Source organism: Tripterygium wilfordii, chromosome 20 (genome assembly GCF_013401445.1).
Source record: "Tripterygium wilfordii isolate XIE 37 chromosome 20, ASM1340144v1, whole genome shotgun sequence".
NCBI lineage: Eukaryota > Viridiplantae > Streptophyta > Magnoliopsida > Celastrales > Celastraceae > Tripterygium > Tripterygium wilfordii.
Window position 1 is genome coordinate 11129927 of NC_052251.1, and position 11986 is coordinate 11141912.

General features: G+C 38.3%; 1 protein-coding gene across 1 annotated transcript; it reads right to left on the bottom strand.

Moving 5' to 3' along the window:
* Positions 1 to 10499: 10499 nt before the first annotated feature.
* LOC119987459 (acyl-carrier-protein phosphodiesterase PptH-like) lies at positions 10500 to 11618 on the bottom strand. The gene is made up of 3 exons (XM_038832383.1): positions 11152 to 11618; positions 10802 to 10929; positions 10500 to 10678 (listed from the first exon to the last, which is right to left on the bottom strand). The coding sequence occupies exons 1-2, from the start codon at positions 11584 to 11586 to the stop codon at positions 10843 to 10845; spliced, it is 522 nt and encodes a 173-aa protein (XP_038688311.1). The 5' UTR covers positions 11587 to 11618; the 3' UTR covers positions 10500 to 10678; positions 10802 to 10842.
* Positions 11619 to 11986: the final 368 nt, after the last annotated feature.

An 11986-nucleotide genomic window follows, 5' to 3' on the forward strand; every position in this document is an offset into this window, starting at 1 on the left:
CACTGATCCAATTCATATTGGTTCTCGGTTGTGTTCATTATTTCGGCCATGAACTTCTTGGGTTCAGTGAGTGCTTTAGAAAGTATCGCCTTAAAATACTTTCATAGAGCCGGCCATACTCTTCACTCACATAGGTGATTTCCTATCAAAAGTATCCTCTAATACTCCACTTGTTTATCACAAGATATAGGAATCATTAAAAGCATAGTTTAACCTTATACACACATTCTAGCAGCACTTTGTGCATCTTAGGAATGGGTTTGGAGTAAAACTCCGTACTGCTCACACTTAAGTTACACTCAATTTGTGTTGTCCTATTGAACCTAGTCCCTGGGATCTCCAATCGCTAGGTTAGGTTTCCATCAAGGTAACTTATTCAATCAAGGCTTTCAAGCCCATTCCCCTCGATGCGCAGTCTATCAACTCTCGACTCAAACCTTTTGTAAACGGATCCGCAATATTTTCCTTAGACTTCACAAAGTCTATGGAAATTATTCCACTTGAGAGTAACTGCCTAACGGAATTATGTCTTCGACGAATGTGTCGAGACTTACCATTATATATCATATTTTGTGCTCTTGCAATTGCAGCTTGACTATCGCAATGAATACAAATTACAGGCATAGGCTTTGGCCATATTGGAATGTCCTCCAAAAAATATCGAAGCCACTCTGCTTCTTCACCGGCTTTATCAAGAGCGATGAATTCTGATTCCATTGTTGATCGTGCGATGCACGTTTGCTTTGAGGACTTCCATGATATAGCTGCCCCTCCAAGAAGAAATACATAACCACTAGTTGATTTCGATTCCTCTGAATCTGAAATCCAATTAGCGCCACTGTATCCTTCTACAACAGCAGGGTATTTACCATAGCTCAAAACATTATTTTTTTGTTTTGTTTAGGTACCCCAATACTCTCAATAGAGCTTTCCAATGCTCATGCCTGGGATTGCTCGTGTATCTGCTTAGTTTGCTAACAGAGTACGCAATATCCGGTCTCGTGCAATTCATGATATACATGACACTGCCAATAATGCGAGAATATTCTAGCTGATTAATACTGTTGCCAGTATTCTTATGTACGACCAGGTGAGGGAGAAAAGGATTGTTCGTATCCTTGATGCCATGTCCTTTGAACCGTTCAATCACTTTCTCAATATAGTGTGATTGAGATAAAGCTAGGCCATCCGAAGATTTGAGGATCTTAATGCCTAGTATCACATCCGCTTCACCCATGTCTTTCACGTCAAAGTTCTTTGATAGCATTTTCTTGGTTTTGTTGATAATCTCAACATTACAACCAAGAATTAGCATATCATCGACATATAGACAAACGATTACACATTCATTGTTCATAATTTTTGTGTAAACGCATTTGTCACACTCGTTGATTCGAAATCCGTCTCGAATCATTACTTGGTCAAATTTTTCATGCCATTGCTTTGGAGCTTGTTTAAGCCCATACAATGACTTGACAAGTCTACAAACTTTGTGTTCTTGTCCTTTGACCTTGAAACCCTCAGGTTGTTCCATATAAATCTCCTCATTGAGTTCACCGTTTAAGAAAGCGGTTTTTACATCCATTTGATGTATCACCAATCCATATAATGAAGCTATCAAGATTAACAATCGAATAGATGTAATCCTCGTAACTGGTGCATAAGTATCAAAGTAGTCTAGACCCTCCTTTTGTCTATACCCTTTGGCTACAAGCCTTGCTTTGTACTTATCAATGGATCCATCAGCTTTTAGCTTCTTCCTAAAGATCCATTTACATCCAATTGGTTTATTCCCGGGTGGGAGATTAACCAATTCCCAAGTATGGTTACTTAGGATGGATTCCAATTCGCTGTCAATAGCTTCGTTCCAGAATGGAGATTCTGGAGATGACATTGCTTCATTATAAGTCTGAGGTTCGCTTTCTAACATGTATGTTAGATAATCTGAACCAAAAGACTTAGAGATTTTTGATCTCTTACTCCTTCTTGGTTCTATTTCATCGGTCTCTCGTTCACTGATTTCTTCATTCTCAAAATTTGAATCTCTATTTCTTTTCTGAGAGGTTTCGCCTTGTTTACAAGGGAAAATATTCTCAAAGAATTCTGCGTCTCTCGTTTCCATTATCGTATTGATATGGATGTCATCAATTTCATATTTGTGTACCAGAAATCTGAATGCGCTGCTATTTTGAGCATATTCGATGAATATGCAATCCACTGTTTTAGGTCCGAGTTTTACTTGCTTTGGTGGAGGTACAGCCACCTTAGCAAGAGAACCCCACACTTTCAAATATTTGAAAGATGGAGGTCTCTTATTCCACATCTCATATGGAATGCTACCTGTTTTCTTGTGGGGCATTCGATTAAGAATGTAATTAGCAGTCAAAACTGCTTCCCTCCACGAGTTCTGTGGTAAACCTGAACTTATGAGCATGGAATTAACCATCTCTTTTAAAGTTCGGTTTTTCCTCTCAACAATTCCATTTTGTTGAGGTGTATATGGTGCTGTAGTTTGATGGATTATTCCAAACTCAGAACATAACTCATCAAAGAGAGCAGAACATATTCTCCTCCCCTATCGGACCTTAGTGCTTTAATTTTCGTACCAAGTTGAGTTTCAACCTCATTCTTGTACTTTACAAACATGTCCATTGCTTCGTTTTTGCTAGTTAATAAATAAACATAGCAATAACGAGTACAATCATCAATGAAAGTAATAAAGTACTTCTTTCCACCTCTACTTTGAACAAATTTCAAGTCGCATAAATCTGTATGGATTAATGCCAGAGGCTCAGTACTTCTTTCAATATTGGAAAAAGGGTTTCTTGGCAAACTTTGCTTCAACACATGTTTCACATTTGTGGTTGACATCCAAATTAAATTTGAGAATTAAACCCAAGTTTGCCAATTATTTCATTGTACCATAGTTTACATGTCCTAATCTACCATGCCATAGAAAAGGAGACACAACCATGTAACCTGAAGACTTTTCTTTATTAATAACAGTCTTTGGGTACAAGAATTTAGACTTTTCGTCTATTACAGCACAATTGGCTTTAAAAAGCCCATCATTAATATACCCATTTCCCAAATAAATCCCACCCTTGGAAAGTACAAATTTGTTTGATTCAAGCACTAATTTGAATCCTTTCTCGATCAAGTTGGGCACTGATACCAGATTCTTCTTGATATCCGGGACATGCATCACATTTAGCAGCAAAAGCTTCTTGTCCGAAGTGAATTTCAGTATCACCTTTCCGATTCCTTCAATGGTGGCTGGAGCAGAGTTAGCCATATAAACCTTCTCACCATCATCTTTCTTCTCATATGTTGAGAAGAGCTCCTTATCGACGTAGATGTGTTTTGTTGCACCTGTATCCATCCACCAATCTTTAGTGTTCGTGACTATGTTCACCTGAGAGATAACACCACAAAACACCTCTTGATCTTCCTCCTCCTCAACTAGGTGGGCTTGTTGCGTTCCCTTGTTATTGGACTTGTCCTCGTTAAGACGCTTCCTGCAATCTTTGGCCCGGTGTCCAGGTTTGTCGCAGACATAGCAGGTACCCTGGAACTTATTGGTTTGCTCTTTCGGCTTCCCTTTGGTTTGGGGCTCCCTCTTTCTCTTCCCATATTTGGGCTTGGAAGTTTCCACCAGGTGGGCCTTAGAGGCTTTTGGAAGTGCGAACTTCTTCCGATTGTCCTCCTCAATCCTTAAACGGACCATCAATTCTTCCATGTTCATCGCCTCGCGTTTGTGTTTCAAGTAAGTCTTGAAATCAGTCCAGCTAGGAGGTAGCTTCTCGATGACTATCGCCACTTGGAATGGTTCATTTATTACCAATCCCTCAGCATGTACTTCATGCAAGATGAGCTGGAACTCTTCAAGTTGATTGACAACAGACTTACCATCCACCATAATGAAGTCAAGAAATTTGGCCGCCACAAATTTCTTAGCACCAGCATCCTCGGTTTTGTACTTCTTTTCAAGAGAGTCCCAAAGCTCTTTTGCTGAAGATGTTTTGGAGTACACATTGTACAGGTCATCAAGTAATCCATTAAGGATATAGTTCCTGCACAGATATTCATTGTCCTTCCAAAACTGGACTGCTGCTATCGTCGTTCTGTCTTGCTCTCCCGATGACAGAACAGGGCACACCTCTTAGAGGTACTTGACAAGGTTCAAGGTGGTCAAGTAGAAGCGCATCTTTGGTTGCCAACTCTTGAAATCCTTGCCGGTAAACTTTTTCGGCTTTTCGGCTGGAACCATTACACGGCCAGCCAGAGGAGCCGCAGTCCTCCCATCAGCATAAGCTGGAGCAGCAGACTCAACAGGAGCAGTCTTAGGCTCGCCTCCGTTTGGAGCAGCCATACCTCCAATAGGAGCAGTCACCGTTTTACCACCTGGGTTATTCAAACCAACAGGGGTCAAGTCATCACCTCCAGGATGGATGGTGGATCCCTCAGTATTTTGAGCCATTGTTTTCTACACAAGTCAAAGTGTAGAATTAGTAACACAAAAATATCAAATAATTTGATGATATAAATCTCAACAATATTCAGCTCAATTAAGCATAGAATATTTGTTTTAACAATACACAAACTTTTGTCGGCTTTCTTTGTTAGGAACTAACAATTATAGTAACCAGATCGTTCCCAGGTAAGAGGGGGCCTTCCGTATAATACGACGCTCAATTAAATAACCCATTTTCTATACAGAACTTTCTAGACATTGCCACTTTATTGTTAATCACCAAAAAGATAACCAAAATATTTGAATATATAAACAATTAACTATTCAATATCTCACGTAATTATTAAAGCAAAACAAAATTAGTTTCAATTGTGTATCACATATATTTTCATGCACAAGACATACACGGCAAAATTTTAATTATCAATTGATTTTTAATTGGCTCACTCAATTCACATGCAAGTACCTTTATTGGACCAAATTTGTGCCAAAACAATTAAATAAACAATAGACAGAGAATCAAAAGCATTTAAGCATACATCATGCTTTGTTCCAATTAATGCACCGAAAGAACAATAGTGATTTATACAGATAGCAGTTAGCAATTGATATAACAGGCAGATATGCACGTACAAGTAATGAGCATGCAGTCAATATGCACTTACAGGTCAACAAGATTTGTAGCAGTTCACTCAATATGCAGATAACAATATGCACGTACAGATCACTGATTAAGCACAAAAATGAAATTTTTATCAAATGAATACAATGATAGTTTTAACAGATCAAGGTTTCTCTTTAAGATTGTTGGAATATAACATGCAATAAACCAATTAATATTTATATTGCATGAACAGTGAACAAGCTACAGAAATAAAACAGTAACATTAATCAGAAACAGTAACGTTAACACATATGAACCCAATAATTGATGCTTAAAATTAAAATACCAAAAACCATAAACAACTGGTAGGAATTGTGGGAGCGAGGTACGCCTTTCTCGAATCTCCTTAAAAAGAAATGTCCCAGCCACTGGTGCCAGGCTCTCCGGACAGACTCTTCCCAAGATACAACGCTCCGCAAACCACTAGTAAGCAGCACTTCAATACTAATGGACTTAGACGAACCAATTTAGAATTGCACTCTCAAAACAGATGAAGAAAGAGAGACTAAGAAGAGCAGCAGAATGACAGAAGAAGAAGAAGTTTTCTCACTTATGAAGCTGCTGCCAAGGCTCTCCTTATATAGGAGGCCTAGCAATAAAAACTCAGAAAAATCAGTGAGTAATCACTAATTTTCGGGCTGGTAATTTGACCAAGCAAGGTTGCAACCACCAGCCCATATCTTGGGCTGTTGCAACTGCTCTGGTTGACCAGGTAAAGATGCAACCAGTCATGGGCTGGGCTTGAACAGTCCATATTCAATGCATTTGGGCCTCTCTTATGGGCTTGTAACAAAGTGCAAAAATGTAAGAAATTATTGGGCTAAGTCTGCGAAGGGCCTGATACGCACGCACGCTCGCCCCGCCCCGCCGGCTCGGCTCGGCTCGACGGGCGGGCGCGCGTGTGTTTTAGTCCAAATTCATAATGTGGAGCCTCTCACTCCTACAAAAGCTTGCGTGCCCTTGGGCCCAAAGTCTTACTACTAACACTTTGGCTTATAAACACCACATCCACATGGTATTTTTTCAATGTGGGATTCTCATACACACACTTACTGCACTATGTCCACCATGCTCATCATGGTCACTTTGGAGTCTTTTTACATTCAACCAATAAATGATTTGGTCACACTAATTGCTCCAATTTATTGTCCTTATAACAAGGATCAATTGCCCATAACTTTCATTCAATAATTATTATTGAGCTTTCAATTAATAATGGTCAAACTATAGTTGACCCTCATTTTCCAACACAGCATCCTCTTCTCAGGACACAGTTCTTGCCTGCACAACAGCATAAACAAGAATGCTCTTCTCCATGTATTGATCTTATGCGAACTTCCAGACTATCAGATCCAATGATTTTTGGGAGATTTGGCTAGAACAACATCCTCTTCTCAGCATCCTCTTCTTAGCGAGGATCTGTTTAAAAACATCATTCGATTATGGGTTTAGAATAGTTACCCTTGTAGCGCGTATTTCGTGCTGTCAAAGCATACAACGAACACGAACTTTCTGATCGTGCCTCTACGATATCCACACGAACGATGCAATCTTCGTGTACGACTCACGTCCACGAACGAAACTCACGAGCCCTCCGGTTGCTAGACCGAAACGAACCCGCCGTCTTCAAATCCGATTCAACACCTTGAATCAGTATAGTGAGCAAAATTGGAGAACCTTGTTGGGTCTAAATTAACCTTACTAGCAAGTGTACTAGTCGGCGACTACAGCACAATGATAAGCAAGGGTCGAATCCACAGGGACGGTGTTATATCTAATCCAAATTTATACTTGTATTTACGTATGGACAATGCAAACAAAAGTAAAGTTCAACTCAAGATTGTTTGGTTGGGTAATTAAACTAAAACAAGCAAATAGTAAAGTATTTTTGGTATTTTCTTTGAATAAGGATGTAACTAATGCAAATGAGATAAACACCAAAGCTTTGGAATCCCTCTTGGGAAATAACTTGCGATGACACAAATTCACACACATATTTGCTAATTCGGGCATAACGAATCCGTACCTAAGTCGGTTTTAGAGCACTTAAGCCAAATCTCCCTAAAATCGATTACTAGCCATCTTATTGGTCTAGGTCGGATATTCCTAAATACATTCTAGCCATCTTATTGGTCTAAACATGCATAGAAATTCATGGAGTTCTATGGAGATTAGGATTCATACAAATTGTCACCTAATTAAAGGGAGACACATTCATAATCAAGTGTTTCAAGAAGCATAATCTACTTGACATATTATTGTCTAAGCAAATTCTCCAAACAATTTCATCCAAAAACCTAAAGTGTTGGCCAAACACCACAAGCATGAAGAAATTGCAATCAAACATAGAAACACAAGATTTATACCCAAATCAACTCATATATATGTAAATCAAGTCATAAACAAAGTCATCAAACCCAAGGCTTCAACCTAGCCTTGGCACAAGAGGTTTAGTTACACATAATGAGAGAAAAACACAAAAGGAGAGATGAGAAAATCATGAATAAACCCAATTAGTTGAGTAGATCCAAGTTGAGCTGAAGAATCTCTCCTCCTAGCTCCAAGAGTCGCCTCCCCCTCTGCTTTCGCTCCCCAGAAATTCTATTCTAGGTCTAAAAACTCCCGCAGCTCGGACAAATCGCGACTTAAAACACCCCAGAAAATTGCTTTTTGCGCCTAGGCGCGTTGTTTTCACGCTTAGGCGCACCACGCCTAGGCGCACCACGCCTAGGCGCAATCCTAGGCGTGCACAACTTCAAATTCAAGTCCAACTCTCTGGACTGGGCGTGCAGGAGTGATCCTGGGCGTGCACAATTTGTGCGCCTAGGCTCGACACGCCTAGGCGCGCGCCTAGGCGCGTTACCCCTAGGCACATGATTCAAATGACCATAACTTCTCCATATGACCTCCGATTTGCATGATTTTAGATTCTACGGAAAGCTTGAGATGTCTAGTTTCCAATGCCTTTTGTTGCGCTCAATTCCAATAACGTGACAGAAAGTTATGACTATTTGAACACACGAAGGTCGGTGAACATTTTCTTCAATTCAGCCCTTTTTCCGTCGCTTTTCATCCAAACCGCAATCAACCTATCAAAATACAAATCAACACATAAATACACTCATTATTTATCAAAAGAAAGCTTAAGAGGGGGATATTTCTACCAAAAACAATAGGTATTATCATACCTATCAAACCTCAGTAAACGTGTATATATATATATATATACACACGTTCAAAAACATTTTTTTTATCAAGTTTAAACGTGTGTGTGTGTGTATATATATAGACACACACGTTTAAACTTTTGTGTTTATCAATATCTATATATATATATATATATATGCAACGTGTATATATATATCTTTATATATATAGATAAAGAAAATGAGATCAAATAATTCCAAAATGTTTGAGTCGTACTCAAAAACTATCCTAGTCCAACTAGGACCGAAAAATACTCACATTAAATATGAAATTCATCTCATGAATTTTACGTTTCGTATTGCTTACCATTCTTAGTGTGCTTGTAGGTTCCCGTAATGTTGGTAGTAATTATAAAATCCTATTTTAGAATTACAAGCAGCGAGCGATGTCTAGCAACATATCACTGCTACCCAAATTACGAGAAAGTCAATGTTTCGACTCAACCTTTACCGCGATTAATGTTACCATGTTGTAAATTCCTTTTATCCTCGATATCTTGATTGAACACGAGACATGGATATGTCACCCTCGTATAGCTCAATCAACGTTTCCTGATTCCCGAATAAGTTAACTGAAACAAATGACATTGATATCATTATATCAACTCATTTGAGCATGGCCATGCATTTATCAGCTCTATTCAATCAAGAGGCCTTAGATATCAATCCCTGTTACGAGAAGGACAAATTCCATCTTGATCACTCACATCCCTCTACATAATTTATAGTACACCCGATCACCACCTTTATAGTCACCTCGTTAAGGGTGACGTTTGACAGTGTCAAAATGAACAATTTCTCATATCGGGAACAATGGTGATCTCAGGTCGAAGGACTACAAAACACCATCATCACTATGAAATTATTTATGACATCCATAACACGATCCATGTAATGATTTCATGGTGGATCAGTCCAGTACATAAATTCTCAAATTCATGTACCTACGTGTTGACTTAATATCATATATTAATCAAACACATATTAACCTCTACGTATTATTGTCGTCCCTATTAACAATAATACTTGGCTAAGGATATTTAAGAATATACATTATATTCTAGGGACATTATTACAATAATTCATACTACATAGATATAAATAATTGTAATAACTAAAACAAACTTTATTAATAAAATATTCATGATAATATAATGTGCTAAAGAATCATCATACTTTAGTGCACACTCTCCAACAAGGACACAGTTCTTGCCTGCACAGTAGCATAAACAAGAATGGGCGTGATTAGATATTTCCAGCTTCTCTCAACAAGATTTTGATTACATAAGGGAAAAAAAAAAAAAAAAAGCTGCTTAGGTAGTCCCATGCTCTCTTCGTCCATCGGACACCATGCTCTCTTTCAACATATGACTACTGCTTTTTCTAAAATATTTTACACCAGAAAATCACTCTATCCATGTTTACCAAGTGCAAGTGATCCATATTTACAAAGTGTGTTCACAAAACTGCAATATTTGACAAGATACCGCAAAGAAAATTTCTCCACCTTGAAGATTACTGTAATTGATAAACGTGACGAGCAGATGGAACTAAGTATAAACAGTTTATTTCTAACAAGTATTAAACAAACCTGGGAACAAGGTGAGAGAATGCGATTTTTTGGCTACATATCCTCTGGATCTCCTTGATTTCATCTTCATATTGTTTATTTATCCGCATCGGTATTCTATCTTCCTCCTAGATAACATCAAATTAAACCACCATTTTTCCATAGAACTTAGTGCCCTTATTTTAGTTATTTACATGAAATTACAACAGAATAGACGAATAGTCGCTCGATGAAAAACTCACTGACAAATTGCATTTCCTCTCAAAATAAGCATATAGACCCAATCACTAGTCTTATTAACTACCAATAATAATAAGTAGTTTACAGCATTTTAGAGGACAGAACTTTCAGATGTTCTCTTATCTTCAACGTATAGCCCCGCCTTCAATGCGGGTCGACACATATGGTTGCCGGTTGGTTAAATGCTATTAATGAGAATAGTAATTCACTATTCTTAACAATAGGGCCCGCATTAAAATCTTTACATGCCTGCATTTAGGATTAATATCATGGATATTAATATGTTTGTACTCCAAAAAATTAGGCTTTGCCCCTGGCTTCACCACTAAAATTAGCAAGAGAACATCTCGGAAGTTCGACCAAATGAACATAAAAGGCTAAGTAAAGCAATGTTTAACATAAGAATTACATAATCAGGTTGTTAAATTGAAGATTTTAAACGCTTCAGAGGAGGAAAGAAGGAGAATCACCGTCTCCAAGGGTGGAATCCGAATGCCAGTGACATCCTTTTCTCTATCAAAGCTCTGGAAAACAAGAGCACTTGGTCATTAAAAAAAAAAGATTAAACCCAGAACTGTTCTAGACATAAATGACTTGACAACTGAGAACAGCAACAAAGAGGTTCAAAGATTCTAGAAAGTGGTTACCTCATGGTACCAAGAAAACAAAGGTATGATCCCCAGGCCATCTATGACCATTGGAGTATTGGACTGGTCACAACTCCAAGTCTACTACATGCATCCAGCAACTTGTCCAACTTTTCAAGAGAATCAAGCTAAAACGCAAACATGCGATACATTTAGACTTCCTATTTCAAAGCAGAAGCAAGCATTGCTATATTAATGTCCAGAGGTCCATATTTTTAACAAGAGATTTATTGGACTATATCGTCGGGATACAATGTCTCCAGGTTCCTAAAGTTTGAGTATGTATGTGTCTAGAAATAGATACATGCACCAGGGAAAAAAAAAAAATTGACAGGAAACAAAATTCTTACATGTTCTTCTTTGTCCCTACGGCACCAAAGATCATGGTTTCCAGGAACAAACAAGACATGTTCAAACCTTTCCTTCAAGAGTGACATAGTCAAAACAAAGCTGCCGTATGTCTCTGCTACATCACCAGCAACAAGAAGAACATCTTTCCTGCCTTGTTTTGTAGGTTTGCTTTTCACCCATGTCATGTTCTCCGAACAGTCTGTGTGCAAGTCAGAAAGCACAAATGCTCGTAAGCCAAGAGTATCACCTCCTCCAAAAGCAGAATGCGATATGTGAGGCCTTCTGATGCAACTTCTGCTCACATATCTTCTGTATTTTCTAAATGCTATTTGCTTTGAAACACTGTCGGAATGACTAGGTTGCTGAAACAAGCTCAAGCATGAAGTAAGAGAGCTCACTACCATGTATAGACCGTGAGACCTCGCCAGGAGCATAGAAGCTGAGATCTACACAACGCAAATGTAAAAGCTCATTACGTTGTATAGACTGGTAAAAATCTTAGACCTACGGCTACAAGACCCAATTTAAAGAAATGATTTTGATGTACATACTAAAAAAAACACACACACGTTTTCTAGAATCGGAGAAAATAAAAGGGTACCATTTGTTCCTTAATAAATCACATATTTTCTGTAATATACAGTGTGCAATTCAAATGAACTTAGATTTCCATTTTTTATAATATCCACTGCCTAGGTATCTACTTGGATGATTTAAATCAGAAACAAGAACCAATAATGGGTCTTTAAGCTGTCTCAGTAAAATCTTCGAGAGTGTTCTCGGTTGTGCTAGGTTTGCCACCTTTTAAATCCTTGTACCAGGATTTCAACAACT

Coding starts and splice junctions, on each gene's coding strand:
- LOC119987459 (XM_038832383.1), bottom strand. CDS start 11,586: ATGCTCCTGGCGAGGTCTCACGGTCTATACATGGTAGTGAGCTCTCTT. Junction 10,930..11,151: donor GTAGGGACAAAGAAGAACAT/GTAAGAATTTTG, acceptor TTTGCGTTTTAG/CTTGATTCTCTTGAAAAGTT.